This window comes from Nelumbo nucifera, chromosome 7 (genome assembly GCF_055504915.1).
Source record: "Nelumbo nucifera cultivar China Antique chromosome 7, China Antique-T2T, whole genome shotgun sequence".
NCBI classification, from domain to species: domain Eukaryota; kingdom Viridiplantae; phylum Streptophyta; class Magnoliopsida; order Proteales; family Nelumbonaceae; genus Nelumbo; species Nelumbo nucifera.
This window is the reverse complement of record NC_142655.1, coordinates 60014127-60035369: the sequence shown is the minus strand read 5'-3', so window position 1 is coordinate 60035369 and position 21243 is coordinate 60014127. Positions and strand designations below refer to the sequence as shown.

Here is a 21243-nt window from a genome sequence, read left to right as displayed (position 1 = left end):
TTGGGTCTTCTCGATCCCTTCCTTCACTCGACCACCTGCATTCAGGAAACGGTCTTTTTGATCTCCAACATCAGCTTTAAGCCAAGGCCCATATCCTTCAAGAATTTTTGTTTGGTCTAATTTATACGCGCCTAATCTATCCGTCAGCTCCTCCAGTACCTTCTGGTTTGGCTTTTCTACCCTGCAATTTTTTTCAACATGACCTAGGAGGCCACATCTGAAACAGAACACAGGGAGGTGCTTATACTGGAAGGGGAACCATTATTCCCTGTCATCTGCAAGCAGTCCTTTGGAGCCTGTTGCTAAGGGTTTCCTTGTATCTACTTTCACCCTAACTCTTAACCCCTTATTCCATTCATCTTTGCTTCTCCTCAGCTTTCCTTCTTCTGGATTCACATCCAGAACCTCACCTGCTTCTTTGGCCAGGAGCTTTGTTGTTTCCTTTGTTTAATATGCCATTGGAACATTAGAATCCTCATCCACAGGCCGATGGAGTTGAAGCATACTTTCGAAACCAACATCTCATCGGATTGATTTTGAAGAAGTAAAGGATACTCTTTGGTTGTCCACGGTTCCTCTCAATTTTTTTTTCAAATCTTTTTCCCTAGAAAACGAATCCACATAATATCGTCACTCGCCCTCTCCATTTTCATTTCAGCCTTGTTCCACCGCCACATACTCCTGATTTGGTCAATAACTCCTGCAACATTCATGGGTTTATCAGCTAGCACCTTTGCGTACAGTCCATCCTTTTTTAGTGTCTTCTTGACTAAGACCTTTCACGTTTCCTCCTGAATCCTTGTCTCCCTTATCTCTTCAACCGCTTCCATGCTTGCCGCTGCAAGTCACTCCCACCGGATATTGTTCTCGAATCTCCTCCGCTCACACCAGCCCCGAGCTAACGTTCCCTCTCAAAGCCAATCGTTCCCTCGCAGAACCCGTCACTGCCTCGCACAGTTCTCGTGCATTCAAGGTCCCAACACAATTTGTTTGTGCACCTTCTTTCTTAGGTCTTAGCTGAGTTGAGCTTTATCAAAATGACCCTTTCTTTATGTCTTCAAATAGAGCAACCAATCTATAACTTGTGTAAACAAGCAAAGCAGAGTAAATTAAGAGGCCCTTTTGGTAACTATCCTAGTCTATTATGGTCCATGGATACGTCAAATGAATGATTTAGGTGCAAATAGATAGATGAAGCTTAAGTGGACTGCAATCCACCTCAAAAATCTGAATTACAGCCCCCTCCTAGTCTACTAGTAGCCCCCATATATAGACCGCATCCTGCCCATGAATGTGGCATCAATCCACAGGCACGATTCAGTCCACCCCTAGAAATCCTAGCTCCACCCTAGGGGTGGACTGAATTATAAAAACCCCTACATTTTTTGTCATTTTAAATTTCCATAAGCCTTTTAGGGCATAAGTCTATTTTAGTTTCTTGTCTTTTATTGTTAAATAAAGAAAGACCAACTTTGATATTTCAAACTTTGAAGAACACTAAAAGATTTACCAAACGCCCCCTAAACATGGAAATACGCAGTTGAATCCTCAAGAATGGAGGTTGCTGATCACTAGGCCAAGCATGATATTAATTTGAACCTCAACCTAGCTGTGGCATATTGTGGCATTTGTGCTGTTAAATTCCAACCTACGATGGTGTAGGTGGTAGGGAGAGATGGAGAGAGAGATAAGGCACGTTATTTGGAACAATAGAGTTTTAGAAGAGAAAATCACAGATATGGTCAACGTCCTTATTTAATTAATTATTAGACATGTTGAGTTGGTAGGACGAACCGTTGACAGCTAACTATTCTAAATTTGAAATATTTTAACAGCTTCTTCCTTGTTTGAGTTGTTTCTTCGATTCGTCCAAATTAACCGTTGATTAGTAGTAGTGAAATATCTATTTTTTTTTTTTCATTTTCTCTATCTATCTATCAATCTCTAATTTTCATTCTATTCGTTGTTGTATGTTGAATTCATCTCCTCCGTCCTCCGTTGGGGATCGAAGGAGGTGGAGACCAAATGAGTCCCCTGTATCCGTATTTGTTGTTGTTAGTATTCCTCAATGTCAATGGCTTCCTCTGGGTACCGTCAGTTTGCCAGGAGTCAATACGGTTGAACATGATTCACAGGCATCATCCCAAGTTCGAAAAGAAGACGGGCGTGAAGGCGCCGGAATCTCCGATGGAACGATTACAACAACTTATTCGACTGGATGAGAAACGCATAGAGATGGTTTTTCGTATGAGAGAGCATCGGAGGAAGGTTGCAGAGGCGGTGGTGAACATGACGACGACTGAGAAGCAGCAGAAGCGGCAGGTCCTCTCCCTCCCCTCATCGGTACAACTGCAGTTGTACTCTGGAAGCTATTCTTATACAAATTCCTACGTGACTACATTTCGAGTAGGGACTCCACCTCAGAGGCTGTTGCTGATTACAGACACAGGGAGCGCCCTCACTTGGGCTAACTGCATCCATAACTGTTCTGATTGTAGCAGAAAACACCGTCGTCGTCGGATCTTCGACGCCGATAAGTCGACTTCCATAAGATCAATCCCGTGCTCCTCAGAAATGTGCCAGGTGGGTCTGCAAGAATTCAATGCCTACTACGATTACTGTCCAAAGCGCAAAAGCCCATGTTGGTATGACATGAGGTACGTACACGGTACACCTACAATAATATTAAGGTTAAGGCCACCAAATTACCATTTAAAGGGTCTGTTTGGTTCTCTGGAGCAACAGGAATTAAGAATAGCTGTTTCCTGTTTGGGATCGAAATCAGAACCATCCATTTTCCAACTCCAACCATGTATTTGGTTGGAATGACATTTTGATTCTCATTTTTTTTTTTGGAATGGAATTTTCCCACATGGGGAAGCGACCATTCTAGGCCCTCCTTGGAAATGGGATTCCTATTCTACAGTCTCTCTAAGGCTATATTTGGTTTGAAGGAAACTGCAGGGATTGAAAGGAAAAGGTAGGGAAACCTTTATAAACCTTGTATAGGTTTTCCTGTCTTTCCCTTCCTTTTCCTACCTTTTCCTTCAAACCAAACATAACCTAAAAGTAAAGAATTCCTTACCAAAAAAACCCCAATTTTAATAAAATATTATTCAAGTAAAATAAAATAATACTAATAAACAATTAATAAAATAATAAATTATTAATAAACTTATAATAAAATATTCATAAAATAATAACTATATATTCATAAAATGTTAATAAATTAATAATAAAGTACTAAGATATTGATTATTAAATAGTAATAAAATATTAATAAACTAATACAAAATTGAAAATTTTTGGTTGATTCTGATTTCGACTCCAAATGAACCAAACAATAATGTCTAAGAATCCAATTCATATTCTAGTCTAAACCAAACAGCATTGGGAATAGGCAATTCCAATTTTAATTCTAGGGAATTCCAATTCCAATCTTAACCCAAAACCAAATGAGCCCTTGATATACCCCGTGTTTTCACTAAGGCCCCGTTCGCATTTCGATAAGTTACTTACCCGGGGGTAAATGCACTTACCCAGGTAATTGTTTCCTAGGAAAGATTTACTCGGGTAACTGTATTTACCCATGTTCTTTTATTTCCCATGTAAATAAGGCAATGACCATTTTATTCATAAAAATCCATTATTACAAGGGGCATTTTTGTCCCTTTCAAGTGTTGACAAATTTCTTCCAAGGTGGGAAAGTTATTTACCCACCTAGGAGACGGGTATCACTTACCCGATACCCAGGAAAATAAACTTTCCCTGATCCCCACATAAATATGAAAATAGAACATGGGATTTTTTATCAATGGAAATCAAAACCCCATTGACCAACTTTTCCCCCTCTCAAAATCCAGAAAAAGAACACCCCCTACACTATTTAAATATACCCTATGGTTTTCATTAGTGAAACTTTTAAGACCATTTACATGTGATATCAAGTGCATCATACATTTTATCATAATTCCAAATTTGCCGCATCATTACAATCCATGATAACCTATCAATGGTAATACAAAATGTTGTAACCAAAGTGATGGCTCTAGTTACAATGGCTAGGCTATGATTTCTTCCGATTCCAAACTTTCATCTCTCTCTCTCTCTCTCTTTCAACTGATCATTGTCTTCTCCACCGAACACTAAACAAAAGAAACAACGATCCAACAACATGTCCAACCTTACCATTGATGAAAGCCATTACCGAAGCAGATGGAGCACGCCATTGAATCTATTCCAATCACCCCTATTCAAATTTCACTGCAAGCTAGAAACTCCATTCTCTCCACTTGAGCACATCAGTGAATAGATCTTCTAAACACCTTACCAAAGTGGTGATCACCATCTCTCTCTCTCTCTCTCTCACTTCTCCTTTCTCTCTATCATCCCATCCTCTCCAATAGGAGTGGCTACAAGCCAAGCTTTTTATGAGCTATTCGAGGTCAACTTGTGAAAAGTTTGACTCAGTTCGATTTAAACCGAGCTTCGAGCCAAACTCAAGCCCAATATATAGGCTAGTTTGCTAATTGAGCCGAGCTCGAGCCCAATAAAGTTTGGTTCATCAGGCTTTCGGGCTTAATCGAGCTTTTATACATACATACATACATACATACATACATACATACATACATACATACATACATACATACATACATACATACATACATACATATATGTGTATATATATATATATATATATATATATATATATATATATATATATATATATATATATATATATATATAAACACATACACATAGGCACATGCATTGCATGTATGAAATTTTTTCATATTAATTACTTGAATTTTAGATATATCATGGTTAAGATATAAATTGAAAACTAATAAAAGTAATAATATGACTAAAAATAAACTTAAATACTTGTACTAAATGTGCACGTGTAGAAATTTTAAATTACAGTTATTACTATTATTATTAGGGAAAATTCCCAATAGGTACCCTGTACTTTAGGCCGAGTGCCAATTTAGTACATGAACTTTAAAACGCGACAATATAATACTCGAACTTTCATTTTGCAACAATCTACTACCCGGCGTTAACCAACCATTAAGTGGCATGCAAAAAGACAAATGTTACGACAATGTTCAAATCTGTCGCCGCTCTACTTCTTTGTGAAGAAGATGAATAGTATTTGAGCTGCATTTGTGCTGACGTGGACAACTTTTGAGAATGAACATTAATGGTCCTGAATTAGTGAGCTTTGGAGACATGGCTTAAGAAGAAGAAGAAGAAGAGAAGAGGAGAGAAGGGACTGAGAGGGGTGCCATCGCCGTTGCAACTATGTTCGAACAAAGGGGAAGAGGAATACTGGAAGAGAAAAGATTCTGACAGTTGCAGTTGCATGTTTCGGTGGCGGTGAGGAGATTGGGTGAAGGTGGAGGACAGAGGTATAAAGAATTTGCAGCGGAGATATAGGTGATCGTACGTGTTAAGCTCCCCAATATTGTAAGGTTAAGGGCCTATTACTAGACTGTTGATGAAAAGCTTCTTCGGTGACGATGTTGGGGTGGCACCAAACATGGTCGAAGCCATTGTTACAAGCATTCTTCGATGCAGCGAAGAACATCTGGTTGGTGGTGGATGGAGGCTTCACCTCCATCAAGAGATTTGGGTTCCCGGAACCTAATCTTCATTTTCTTGAGAAAAAAAGTTGATGAACAGTGTGTTTGGGCTCCATTTCATTTTCTTGAGAAAGAAGATGATGAACAGTGTCCAAGAGTAGTTTTGACATTTTTAAAAGTCTTGAATCACACATAAGGTCACATGATATACATAACTGACGGTTTATTAGTGGTAGGTACTAGATTGTCCCAAAATGAAAGTTTGGGTACTAGATTGCCGCGTTTTAAAGTTCGGGTACTTAATTGGCACTCGGCCTAAAGTACAAGGTACCTATCGGGAATTTTCCCTTACTACTACTACTATCGCGTTTTAATGCTCCGAAATGTCTTTGACAAAACTTTGTACTTTTTATATTATTTGTGTTTATCTTTTTTTAAATATTTATTATTCAATTATAACATCATGCATTATTTTGAAAAGTTAGATCATTGGCCCACCATTTAGATAAAAAAATAACTTTGCTTTAGGATTAGTTTTAAATTCTATATTTCATCTACATTATATAAATATTTTTTACTTATCACACTTAAATTTTGTTTGACATAATTAATACATAATTTTTATATATTCTTTTGATTACTTGTACTTTTTTATTATTTTTAAATATTTATTATTTAACTATCATATCATCGATTAATCCATTTGACCTAAACCACTAAACCACGACCCAAAAAAAGTTTGATTTCTAGGTTGGCATTAAATTTTGTATTACATTTCTATTGTTGATAAAATTATATCTTATGTGTTATATTTATTTTTGTTCAATATAATGAATGTATAATATTACAGATGTACCCAATATTTTAATTTTTATAAATATATAACATTATATCTTATGTGTAACATTTATTTTTGTGATTCGTTGTATTTTCTATTTTTAAAAATTTTATTATTTGACTATGACATCATTTCGTTTCTATGTTAATTTTAATTTTGGCATTCCATTTTCATCATTTATAAAAATAATTCTTATATTTCATACTTATTTTTGTTTAGTATAATGAATATACAATATTAGTGACATGCCCAATTATTTTTTTGTATTATATATTTTATTTATTTTATTTTTATTATATAATTATGGCATTATTTATTAACGCATTTAACCCCAAATGGTTGAATTACTTACCCATCATCGAGAGGGAACAAAATGATTTTGTTTTCAAAATATTTATTTTTATATTATTAAAATTAATGTTGTGGATTTAATTAGTATAATTTAATGATGAGAAAAATATATCTTAAATATATGATTTAATAAGAGAATATACCTTAGATATGAGATTTAATGAGAGATAATTGGAAAATAGTTTTACTTCTAATTGGTTTTAAAGTTTACATTTCATTTTCATCATTAATAAAAAAAAAATATCTTATTTATCATCAATGTTTTCAACCTATAGTTGAACTAGGCGATTGAATTGTTCGAACCGTCACTCGCCTTAATCCTAGGTTTGGTTTTGTTGACTCTCCCCCTTTTAGTTAAAAACCGTTTAACCCGAGCAATTGAACCATTGCCCTGTTCGACCTAGTAACTAGATTGCAGGTTGTGCACTTAATTATATGCAAACTTTTGGAAGCCATAACTTTGCACTCCGATGTCTGATTGGGGTTATCTTTTTTTTTTGAGTAACCTTTTTAAGATCTACATGTCCCAAGGGCCTTAGGTGTCTTGCCTTGCTATTTTCGTGAAAAAAACCCTTTTAGCCCCAAATTGCAATTTTTAATATTTTTTATAAATAAAAAAATTAAAATATGATTTAAAAACATAAACAAATGTAACATAATACATGTACTATATGTAATATATGTAAAACATAATTATAAAATATATGTAAAACAAAACTATAATATATATAAAGCATAGTTAAACTATTTATTGATAAAATATGTATTTTTACACATATGCACACAAACACACATATATAGTGTTGGCACATAGTGGTTTGACACGATTGACCTTGATAGTCGGATCGGTGATTTGTGACCCGAAGGCAAAAGCGGGTCAGCCCCTGGATCAGTTTTTAAAACATTGTTTATCTACTTATTATTGTTTAATATGTCAAATAAATGATGTTAAAATTGTTCCCATTTTTTAATTTCCATATTTTTGCATTTTATATATTTTTGAACTTTATTATTTCTTTGTGGCAACACGGATTAACCCATTTGACCCAAATTGTTTAATTTCTTACCACCACCTAGATGAAAAAAATATTTTTTTTCTAAGTAGATATTAAAGTATAAGTTTTTATGTTATTAAAATTATTAATATATTATGTATGGATTTAATTATAGAATTTAATGATGAGAAAAAACAAAAAAAAAACTTAAATATATGGTTAAATGATGGTGAATGCAAATCAATACCTTAAATGTTGTATTTAATGAGAGAGAGAATTGAATGCATTGAATATCTTGAAATTACCTATTTACAACTAATTTAATATCAATAACCAACTACCCTATTTGCCCTCATTTTTATTAATAAATTTAAATATAGAGGGGTAAATTTTATCTTCAGAAAATCTAGAAATATTCATACTTTTTAAAGTAATATAGATATAATATATTTATAAAAATTATATTTTTTTTATTTTTTATTTTTACAAATATAATAAAAATAATTTTTTATTTTTATAAAATGTTTGATTCACAATTGAGTTTGAGTGGAGTTGAACTCGAACTTATGAACTCTTGATTCGAGTCGAATTCGACTTCAAGTCTCCAGTTCAAATCGAACTTGAACCTCATAATTTAGTGGTCAGCTGAACTTGAATAACCAAATATTCGTCTCGGATCAAACCCAGCCCTACTTTCCAATTTTCATCACTGAATAAAAGGTCACACCCTCCACTACCATTTGAATTGAACCAGTTATCAGCCCGACTACGGCCATTCTCTCCCCCCTCCGCTTTCCTTTTTTCCCCACTCTTCAGTTTTCATTTTGTCCTTCCCTCCTTGATCAAACCAGAGTCTAGTACTCTTGAATACCTTGTCCCATATCCATCACCATTACCCTCGTTGATTGCCAGAAATCCTAGTTGCAGATTCAAATCGAGTAAACCCACCAATTGTATTGTTCTTGTAATTAATCGTTCAAACTCACCTAAGACATAAATCGCAATCCAGCAAATCGAGTAAATCGAAGTCTTTAGATATAGTTGGCCGGAGTCTATATATTCATCGTTGCACCATTGGGCAAGCACTAAATCACAAAGGCAACCATGCATCTTCCCATTAATTATCAGAGAATATATATATATATAAGTAATTAATAACTCTAATAAATAGTAAATATATGTAATCTGTAGCTAGGGAATTGAAAGCAAGCTAGATTACGTACATAAAAATAAAATGTTGTTTGATGAAATCTATAATTAATGTGTAGTTACTCAGGTGGTACAACAGTGATAGGGTTCTTCGCGAATGAAACAGTAACAGTAAAGCGCAGAAACAAAGGGCACACGAGAATCCACCAAGTGTTGATCGGATGCACGGATCCCACTGGAAACACCGATTTCTCAGAGGCAGATGGCATAATAGGGTTAGGATACAGCCCTTACTCCTTCGCCTACAGGGCAGCCATGCAATTGGGTGGCAAATTCTCATACTCCTTGATGGATGTATTGAGCAGCAGGAATGTGTCCAATTATATCGTGTTTGGAGAAGACAACAAGAAGATGCAAATGCAATACACGGAGCTGGTGCTGGGCAAAGTGGGTACCCATTACGCCCTGAACGTGCGTGGCATCTCCGTCGGTGGTGTTATGCTAGATATTCCACCGTATGTATGGGATGTAGAGATGGGATATGGAGCCATTCTTGACTCCGGCACCAGCGCCTTCGCACTGCCGGAAATGGCTTACCGCCCCATTGTCGATGCTCTCAAGGCAGCCCTCGAGGGCTACCCGCCGGTGACCGTCACAGGTCTGGAGTACTGTGTCATTGTGGATAACACTACTACATTTGATGAGTCTAGGGTGCCCAAGTTAGTCATCCATTTCGCCGATGGGGCCACCTTTGAACCCCCCGTCAAGAACTATGTCATTAACCCCGGTGAGGGCGGTAGGTGTCTTGGCTTCATGCCCACACCCTGGCCTGCCGACTCCCTCATCGGCAGCTTCATGCAACAGGGTTACCTCTGGGAATTTGATCTCATAAATGGCAAGCTCGGCTATGCACTAGCTGATTGCACCTAGCACCAGCAGCTACCATGTATACGTACGTACCCAATATAATTATTCCTTCCTTCCTTCCTTTTTATATATATATATATATATATATAATTAATTATACATATATATATATATATATATATAATCAATTAATTAAAAGAATTTAAAAATGAAGTAAAATAAAAGCCCAAAGCAATAATCTTATGAACCAGAAGTTACACTTTGATTCGTATTTATATACATTTGTATTATTGCACTGCAAACAAATGGAGCGTAATAATGTGTAAAAATAATATAGAGTTAAAAGAATTCGATCAGAGGTATGGACTATGGAATGGTAAGTAATGATGAATATCTTAATGGCCATAAGAATCTCTCGGGCCAAGGTGTCCCGACTAAGGGTATCGATGGCGATCAGTCCAAAACCACTTTGGACGGATTGGACTAACCCAGTTCAAAATATTTATTAGATTAGACTGAATCTGATCCGTCTGTAATAAATTTATATTGGATTGGGTTGGATTAAGTCAATATCTAATTCATTGGTATGAGATAAGAATATAGGTGTCAATGGATTGGGTTTGAATTGAAACCAATCTAAATTAAAACGAATTTGAATAGATCGAACGGTCCAGGCATTGAATTGAACTGGTCCAAACATTCATTGGATTGAATTGAACCTGGTTCATTTGTAATGGACTCACATTGGACTGGATCGGATTGGACCAAATCCAGTCCAATTGACACCCCTAAACCCGACCATGTGGTTCCTTACATTTAGTGGACTTGGGCCTGAGCCTGGGAGATGGCGGGTTCATCAGCTTTTGAGTTTTGATAACTGGAAGAGGACGCAGGCAGCAGTGGTATTTAGTAGACTGACCAGTGGAGATCAGAGAAACACACATAATTTCACAGTTGTGGCCCAAACATTTGCACAGGACTCCTATTAATTGAATCGTTTCTCACAAGCCAAGAACAACCTAGTTGGACCGACCTCTAGCTGTATATATCCATGCATGGCCCAGGTCCTGTAGGAGGCCAAATCCAAAGTCCAAAGTCCAAACTGGTTTTATTAAAAACAGCAGCCCTGTCAGTTTATCTGGGCATCACGCAAGTCCCAACCATCCAATTACGAATCCAAGGCCCATCGATCTACTTGGTATGGGCAAAGCCCAATCAGACCAAGGGGCATGTCTGTCCTTCAATAAAACCAAACAACTGTGAATCAGAGGATTTGGGAAATTGGCGCTTGTTTGCATTGAGTTTTAAATAATTAACCACAACAGGATTTTAGCATAGACATGTGAAAATCGTCTGTTAATGCCTTTGTTTGTATAAAAATATCAACACAAGTTTAGGTAGATTTCAGATATTCATAGGAGAGGTGATTGTAGAAACATTAGGATTGTGTTTGGACAAGTTTTTGTTTTCATGTTTTCCAGAGTACGAAAACATGTCAGCATGTTTCTATATTTTTACTATGTGCTTTTGTATTTTGGTAAACATTATTTTTAAAATTAAAAGCATAAATAAGTGTTGATTTACCACCTGTAATATAATAAATTCCCTGTATAAATTTGTTGTTCATTGAAATTTATAATATAAAAATGTATCCATAATTGTGCCATGTAGTACAAATTAATAACACATAGCATATATTTTGCCATGTGTCATAAACTGACACATGGTGTATATTTTGTCATGTGTCAACTTTTGCCTTATACCCATATATATTACCACGTGTATTTGCCTCATGTCACAAATGTTTTCACATGACATATAATTGGCCATATGTCACAAATTTTGCCATGTGACATATAATTTGTCACATTGCATATATTTTATTATATTCATAATTTTGTCATGTAGCATATATTTTACAATGTATGTTTGGTAACAATTGTGGCATATATTTTGTCATGTATGTGCCTTATTGTTTTTACATCACACATGGTAAGGTCACATAGATTGTGTTTTCTGAAAAGTATATTTGGCGCGAAGTACATAATCAAAGCACAAAGTTGTCAATAATTTTGTGCTTTTTGTTGCAAATTTGTTTTTTACTTTCAAGAAAGCACATTTGACCAGATTTCAAATTTATTCTCTCTCCAGGGGTGGAGTTAAGGGGGCCAAAAACTAAAATGGATAGGGGGGTGGGGGGAGTGGGAGTGGGGAATAAATATGGATGGGCCCTAGTCAAGGTTTAAAGTATCGACACATTTGGCCTGTATTGGCTGATATGTATCGTGCCAATGGCTTCTCGATACACCCCTTCAGGGATTGTATCGGATTAGACTATAATTTAGAGGGTAGCCGGGTCTTAAAGTGACCCCTCTGAATTAGTTTTGAAAGAAAATAAATAAAACTTAAAAAAATACCAATACAGGCCGATATGCCCTCGATACTTTGAACCTTGGCCATAACTATTGAGGTGATGAATGGGGGAAGGGAAAAAATTACATGAAAGACTATTAAAAGTGGATATTTCTGAACCATAGGGGGGACATATGGCTCTCCTGGGTCCCCCTGGCTCCACCCCCTCTCTCTCCCCCTGTTGAAACACAAAAGTACTTCCAAAAAGCTCACCCAAATGAAACCTAAATTGATGAGGCTTCCTTTTCCTTGGCTCTCTTTTTCTCTTGTTTTTTGTGAAAAAACACATCCTTAGGAGGAATTGCTTTCTCTCCTTACCTCTCTCTAAATATGTAAATAAATACTCCCTTATATAACACACTAGCATCTCCTAATAGCAGCCAATATCATATGGGTCATTTCTAGTCTCTCAATAAAATGCAAACTGGCTTAGAAATGAAACAGCTTTTCGGTCTTGGTGGTACGTTAGCGGTTCAACCATATGAATCAAATAGATGAATATATATGATATTATAAATTGAATAATAAAAAATATAAAACAAATAAGCATTATATTCATCATATTAAATGAAAATAATTACAACAGTTAAAAATTATTTTTATTAATGTTTGTAATGGCTAAACACCCCCCCCCCAAAAAAAAAAAAGAATAAATGAGTAACCTAGCCATGATCCATTGACTGGATCAATTGGTTCAAGAAGATGTTGACCAAACCAATAGTTTTTTTATATAGGTGAACAGTTAATAGACCTGAAAATATAACTGGGTAATTGGATTAGCCTAATTCAACTGTGAATTTTGTTCTTTTTTACCCAATTCAACTATGAATTGAAAACACTGATAAAACAAAACTATCTTATTACGGCTTACCAGCAAAAGGGCTGTCCTCTTCATCCTCTTTGAACAATTTATTGTGAGTGCTTTAAAACAACTGAATCAGCTTACTTAAATCTTCATCTCAGCCCTTCCAAATGGACCCTTAACCACCATAATTTTTCAAAGATCGATGCTACTGCCTTAGCACAAACCAAACATGACGTTTGAGAACATTTTTGTTTATTAGCTGAAGCTTCAATAATTAATTAATCCATTCTCCTTCATCAGAAAAGAACTGGTCAATCTCCCTATTTTTGTTGTAGTGAGGTTTTCAACAAATCAATTAACCCCATTTGTTCAAACTTCAAACAATGGCTAGCTGTTCTCAAAAATCAAAGTAGGGAAGAATATCTCAAAATCATGACCGAAACGGTGATTATTCAAATATTAGTTATATTAAATCTTGCCCATCACTCCATTTCCTGCATTGAAAACAATTGTTTCTTGACAGCTGCTTCATCACAGCTTCAAACCTCTACAATTCAACTCAACTATTCTCTAAAGTTAATAAAAGAAATATAAGACAGATCATATTCCCATTTCTCCTGCCTGCACCAGCTGCAGGTTTGTTTTGTTACACTTTTTGAGTCTTTGCTCTCTCTCTAGCTAATAAAACCAAACATAACATAATTAGTTTATATCAAGAAACATTAGCAAAATTAATAAAGATCGTATCCCCAAGATGATGCTAGTAAATCCATCGTTGGATTGGATTTTGTGCCCACTATGTTCCCATCTCTTTCCCGAAAATCATAGAATGCGTTCATCCATTGGCCCTACAGACTATACATGACTCACCTACATTATTCAATATTCACCAAATCAATAATTAAAGCAAAAGTTAAATAAATTTTGTGTACATATTTGCCCATCTTCCCTTGGTCACATTAATCAAAATAAAGGGGTCTCGATTTCCTTCTAGATTGGGTCCTAGGAATATATAAAAAAAAAGAGCCTGTGCATGTTCTATTAAAAACCCAATATTTTAAACATGCTGACTTGTTAAATTAAATAAACCTAGAGTAAAATAAGCCCATTGAAGATTAGAAAATAATATTTTTTTTGGGTTGTTGATTAATCCAAACGCACTATCTGCAGTTTGTTCTTTTTTTTTTCTTTTAAATAAATTAACATGAAAGAATGAAAGAATAATGTGGTTTCAGCAAGATTTATAAGGCGTTTTGATCTTTCTTTTAATTAAATAATAAGTAGCTAGTGGGGATAAGCCCTTTTTATATTAAGTCATGTACAAATATCCTCTATGTATCCTGATTCCAGTCCCATTACCGGATGAGATTAATTGCTTTGACTTGTGACATACTGGACCTTCCATCTTTGTCATTCTCAGTAGTCTAATTAACCCCAAAAACCATAATTAAGAGAGTTTGGCAGATTACCCTAAAGCCCTTTTAACCAATTAATTAGATTTCCAATATCTGACCATCCACAGCCACAAGAGGTGAACAGAAAAAAAAAATGCAATGTAGCAGGGAATAAAGATTATCTGTTAAATAAACAATCTTAGGGTCTGCTTGGTTTGCATCCAGATTGGAATCGGAATCAAAATTGAAAACTTTCGGAAATCGAAATCTCATAGTCTGTTTGGTTCAGATAAGAATGAAAATGGAAATTGGAATCAGCAGGAAGGAAATTTCAATTTTCAAGGGAGGGGTAGGGAATGACTATTCCCTCAAATGGGGGAATGCCATTCTAATACGAATGTAAATGAGATTCTAATTTTATTTAACCAAACAGTTAGAATCGGAATAATCCACTCCGATTCTGTTTCCAGACCCTTATTCCTGTAAACCAAACGGGGCCTTAAATATGTAAAAATTTGAAAAAGCTGAGCATATATATATACAGAGAGAGAGAGAGATGGGAAGAGACACAAAGGTCATTGCCCCTTAAATATACAAATATATATAGACTATGCAACCAATTCCCACTAGCTGGCCTGATAGAGCTAAGTCAAACATCTAGCACCTTGTAGATGAGAATGCTCCTCATGCGCATGTTAGTGAAGGAACCCATGATTTATAAATTACATAAAATGATAAAATTTTCTATGTTAATTAATTAACTGATAAATTATTAAGAGGATTTAAATTGAATTTAACCCTATGCCCCCAGTATCACGTATTTAGGCTCGACTCGGAACTCGGAAGTGGGTAAGGAGAGAGCTTTTCTAGACTCGACTCGGAAGACTATCGAGTCAAGTTTACTCGCGAGTGATTCACCAGGTAATAGATCATATATCCACCATATTCATAAAGACAGTCAATTATATTGGATGTATTTACTAAGGGCCCGTTTGGTGTGTCTTTTTTGGAAGATCTTTTTGTAGCTATGATAGTTAAAAGACGCATTGAGCTTTTGCATGAAGATCTGAACAGCCCGAAGCATGCTTGGCAAATGTGCATCTTTCCGTGTGTCTTTTTACGTCTTTCCATGCAAGAATAAAATACAAAAGACGCGGAAAGCTTCATTTGGAGCTTCCTGAAATCACCCCAAAATAGGTTTTTCGTGTCTTTTCATTGTTCCGTCTTTTGGCAGCTAGATCTTCTATGCACCAAACGGAAATAGACCAAAAATCGGTTTTCTCAACTTGTAAACAACCGAAAGACCATGCAGAAAGACGTGCCAAATGCAGCCTAAGTGTTCAACTGATATGAAAGACCATATTTATAAAGACATCAATAATACTGAACATATTTATGTGTTCGACTATGATATGTAGAAACTAAGAATCAATGAACCAGTATCATAAAATGGATGACCAATAAGTAAGGGTGTCAATGGACCGGTTTTGGATTGGACATCCAGTCCAAAATCGATTTGGACAGATTGGACAAACCAACAAGATATATTGGATTGGACCAATCCAGTGTGAAATATTTATTAGATTGAACTGGACCTGGTCCGTCCATAATAAATTTATATTGGATTCAGTTGGATTAAGCCAATATCCGGTCCATTGATATAAGATAAGAATATAAGTATCAATGGACCAGGTTTGAGTTGAAACCGATCTAAATTAAAACAAATTTAAATAGATTGGACGGTCCAAACATTAAACTTGATCGGTCCAAAATATTTATTGGATTGAATTGGACCTGATTCATTTGTAATGAACTCACATTGGACTGGACCAAATTGGACCAAATCCAGTCCAATTGACACCCCTACCAATAAGGTGGTATCCATTTCCTATATCAAGATTTTTTAATTTAAACACATTAATCGTGTTGGTTTTTTGTGAATTCAGGTTATAAATGTTATTTAGTATAAAATTAGATGGGTTATTAAGCACATGTTGTCATGTTGTGTCGTATCAACCCAAAGTTATCTATTTAACTAAACAGATTATGCAGGTCTAATCAGGTCAGAATCATATTATCAGTATAACAAATGTGTCCAATTACCCTTACCTCAATTCGACATGAACACAACAAGAGAACATTAATTGTCATTATTCAACCTAAAAACTTAAAGTGAGGTCCTTGAATAGGTCGATATTCTTTAACAGAATCGGCCTAGAAAAATATATCAAAGTAGCCTGAAAAAAATAAAAAGAAATGACATTTTTGCTTACTTTTCTAATTTTTTTTGCTAAAATTATAACTATACAAGTCTTCTTTATTTTTCTATATTTAATATAAATGAAAAAACTATGATACTAGAAAGGCAACAAGGTACCAAATGAGCTTTGACCAATCAAAGCAACCCCTCTAAATTTTGATGAACACCATCTGATTGGTCATCTATTTTATGATACCAATTGACTAACTCTAAAATTTTCCAGTATCATATGTAATTCAACCCTTAAATTAAATCATAAATAGATTTCAATGATATAATAAGCATTCAATTTCAAAATTGACACATTTTATTAATCGTGTTAAACAAGTTGACACCATTAATGAAAAGGAAAACCTGCTGACTTGATACTATGTGTCAGGCCAAATATTACCATTCTTAATTCCAAAGCAATAATTTAAAAAAAAAAAGAATATATATAGACATATCAACAGTTCAACAATTGTATGGATCATTGTTGACCAAATCAGCAATTTTTTGTATTGTTATAGTTGATTGAAGGAGCCATTTTTTTTTCCCCAAAAGATGGCTGTAATTAGGTAAAAATGAGAATAATGAATGGCTCCCGTGTTTTTGTGGTGACGGTGATGATATTAATATTAAGGCGCGTATTTCTGTTGGTTGTCGAGCAAACCCCATCTTCTCAACTGTAAGAAGGTCCACAATCTGTGGAACTCATCAAACGCCTTATTCGTAGGCATTGTCTTAATCAGTTTACACCATAAGAAAGCAAAACCTAATTGGTTTTCTTCTTCTTTTCTTCACATAACAAGCCATCGCGCAGTGGAAGGAGGGTGGCCGGAGTAGACCAAAAAATGTCCCTCCTGCATGTATTCTTGCTGATTTCCATCAATGGCGGCTTGCAACAGGTAGCGGCCTCCGGAGCAGACTCAATGCAGATGAGAATGATTCACAGGCATTCACCAGAGATAGCTGACAGATTAGGCCATAAACAGCCGAAAACCCGGATGGAACAAACTAGGGAACTGGTTAACGTGGATAGAGAACATAACAAAGTAATCTCCAGAGTACTAAGCCAACGGAGGATGGCTAGAGAGGTTTCTATACATCATCATCGTCATCGTCATCGTCATCATCATCATCATCATCATCATTATTCGAAGGTGCACGACCTCGAAGAAAATGAGAATGACGAAGAAATCGACTTCAACAGCAGTTCAATAGAAACTGAGATATTCTCTGGGTCGTATATCAAGGTGGGATCATATTTTATTCCACTGAAGATGGGGACTCCATCGCAGAGGCTGCTGCTTGTTGCAAACACCGCCAACGACCTGACTTGGGTTAAGTGCCTTCGGCCTTGTCCCGACTGTGAGGGTTACGATGATGATCACAATAATAAAGTTTTCAGGCCCAACGAGTCGTCTACATTTTCTCCAATTCCCTGCTCCTCCTCTCTATGCTCTACTGATCTCTCACCCTTCTATTCTTTAGATATCTGTCCCATTCCAGAAGCCCCATGCCAGTATAATTACAGGTACGTACCCTTTTCTCTCTCTCTCTCTCTTTCAATTGGCCTATTTCAGGGTCAGATCAATTTGCATTGAAAATCCATCCAACTCTTTTATCTATCTTATCTTCATGAGTATCATAATCATCATTTGATTATTGTTTTAATTGTATGAATAATATACTAATCAGTGATACATATATATATATATATCACTACTTGTTATTGGTTAATTTGTTTGATATGGATGGATGGATGAATGTGATTGATCATGACTGACTGTGAGCAGTTATTACGACGGGAAAATGGCAGAGGGTTTCTTTGCTAACGAAACAGTAACGGTGTACCTATCGACTGGTAAGAAGATAAGGCTGAGTGAATTCCTGGTGGGATGCACACTGGCAACCCCAGGTAGAAATTTCACCGACGGCATTCATGGAATGCTGGCGTTGGGAGCCAGTCCCTACTCCTTCGCTGGTCAAGCCGTAGAAATCTTCGGAGGCAAGTTCTCATATTGCCTGGTTGATATTCTGAGCCCAAAGAACGTATCAAATTACATAGTGTTCGGCCACAATGTACATCCACCAAACATGCAGTTCACATCCCTCATCGTCAACAAGATAGCCCCGTTTTATGCAGTCAGAGTGATCGGAATCTCGGTTGGTGGTGAGCTATTAGGAATTCCGTTGAGTGTTTGGAATGAAGACAGGGAAGGAGGAACCATTATTGACTCCGGTACCAGCTTGATGCAACTGGCAGAACCCGCTTACAGACCTATCATGGACGCTTTCATTTCGTCGCCGGGATTGAAGGATTACACCAGGGTGGACGACGAGGATTTTGAGTTCTGCATCAGTGTTAAACCGGGAGAGTTGGACGAGGAACGAGTGCCTAAATTAGTTATCTATTTCGCCGATGGGGCTCGTCTTGTGCCGCCGGTGAGGAATTATCTCCACGAAGCGGCTCCCGAATTGATGTGTTTAGCCTTTCAGCCTGTTCCTTTTCCGGGTGTCTCCGTAATTGGGAATTTGATACAACAACATTATTTTTGGGAGTTTGATTTCATGAAGCGGAGATTGGGTTTTGCACCCTCCTCCTGCACTCAACATGGCCATTGATGAATAAATTAAAATTGTGATAGTGGTGGTGATGATGGTGGTGGTGGTGAGCTCTTTTAAGATTATAATTTTTGTTTTTAATTTTTCTTTTTTTCTTAATTTCTTTTTCTTTCATTAATTTTTCATTTCTACGGTTTCCATGTAAATGCATTGTCATCATCTCTATATCATTAATTAGCATCCTCCCTTCTTTCTTCTTAATAATTAATATTTATTGTAAAAACTAGTGATAATTAATGTTTATTAATTAATTACTTGAATTTTAGATATATCATAGTTAAGATAGAAATTGAAAGTTAATAAAACTAACAATATGATTAAAATTAGACTTAAATGCTTGTTGTAAATGTGCTCGTGCATTGCACATAGAAATTTTAAATTATAATAACATATTGTTATTATTATTATTATTATTAACTTTTTGCATTCCATTTTTATCATAAATAAAAATAATTTTTATTTTAACAATTATGTTTATTTAATATGATGAATATAACACATTAGAAATGTTCTCAAATGTTTTTGACAAAATTCTGCACTTTTTCATTTTTTGTATTCTATCTTTTTGAATATTTATTATTCAATTATGACATCATGAGTTTTATTATTATATATATATATATATCATCTACATTATATAAATAATTTCTACTTATCATACCTATTTTTATTTGACATAAATAATATATATTTTTTATATATTCTTTTGATTACTTGTACTTTTTATTTTTTAAAGATTTACTATTTAGATATCATATCATCGATTAATCCATTTGACCCAAATCACTAACCCACCACCCAAAAAGAAAAATAGTTTGATTTCTATGTTGACATTAGATTTTGTATTACATTTCCATTGTTGATAAAATTATTTCTTATGTATAATACTTATTTTTGTTCAATATAGTGAATGTATAATATTAGATATGTATGCAATATTTTATTTTTTATAAATATATAACATTAGATATGTGCCCAAATGTTTCTCTTTTTTTTTGTGATTCTTTGTATTTTTTATTTTTTAAATTTTTATTATTTGATTATGGCATCATTTCATTTCTAGGTTGATTTTAAATTTAGAATTCCATTTTCAACATATTTCATACTTATTTTGGTTTAGTATAATGAATATACAATATTAGAGATATGCCCAATTATTTTTATTTTTATTTTTATTTTTATTTTTATTATATATTTAATTTATTTTATTTTTTAATTATGATATTATTTATTAACCTATTTGACCGCATATAATAGAATTGCTTACCCACCACCGAGAGGAAACAAAATGGTTTTATTTTTAAATTCCTTTTTTTTGAAATATTTATTTTTATGCTATTAAGATTAATGTTATGGATTTAACTAGTAGAATTTAATGATGAGAAAATATATCTTAAATATAGAATTTAATGAGAGAATATACCTTAGATATGAGATTTAATGAGTGAAAATAGGAAAATGGTTTTAATTTTACATTCCATTTCCATCATTAATAAAATCATTTCTTATTTATCATACTTATTCTTGTTTAATATATCAAATAAATGATGTTAAAAATGTTCCCATTTTTTTCTTTCTATATTTTTTTGAATTTTATTATTTAATTGTGACAACATGGATTGTCCCATTTGACCCAAAATGGTTTAATTTATTATCACCACCTAGATGAAAACACTTTTTAAGGTATATTTTAAAAGTAAAAGTTTTTGTGTTATTGAAGTTATTAATTTATTATATATGGATTTAATTAATAGAATTTCATGATGAGAAGAAACAAAAATGCCCTGAATATATGATTCAACGAACGTAAATGCAAGTTAATACCTTAAATGTTGGATTTAATGAGAGAAAATTGAATGCATTGAATATCTTAAAATTATCTCTTTTCAAGTCATTTAATATCAATAACCCAATACCCTATTTTCCCTCTTTTTTTATAAATAAATTTAAATATGGAGGGGTAAATTTTGTTCTCAA

The 21243-nt window shown here is 34.7% G+C and overlaps 2 protein-coding genes across 2 annotated transcripts; both read left to right on the top strand.

Moving 5' to 3' along the window:
* Positions 1-1903: 1903 nt before the first annotated feature.
* Positions 1904-10063, top strand: LOC104599860 (aspartic proteinase NANA, chloroplast-like). Its single transcript, XM_010262600.2, has 2 exons — positions 1904-2657; positions 9041-10063. Exons 1-2 carry the CDS (start codon positions 2026-2028, stop codon positions 9849-9851), a joined length of 1443 nt encoding a protein of 480 aa, XP_010260902.2. The 5' UTR covers positions 1904-2025; the 3' UTR covers positions 9852-10063.
* Positions 10064-17303: 7240 nt separating this feature from the next.
* Positions 17304-19470, top strand: LOC104599859 (aspartic proteinase NANA, chloroplast-like). The gene is made up of 2 exons (XM_019198151.2): positions 17304-18175; positions 18438-19470. Exons 1-2 carry the CDS (start codon positions 17493-17495, stop codon positions 19264-19266), a joined length of 1512 nt encoding a protein of 503 aa, XP_019053696.2. The 5' UTR covers positions 17304-17492; the 3' UTR covers positions 19267-19470.
* The last annotated feature ends 1773 nt before the right edge of the window (positions 19471-21243 follow it).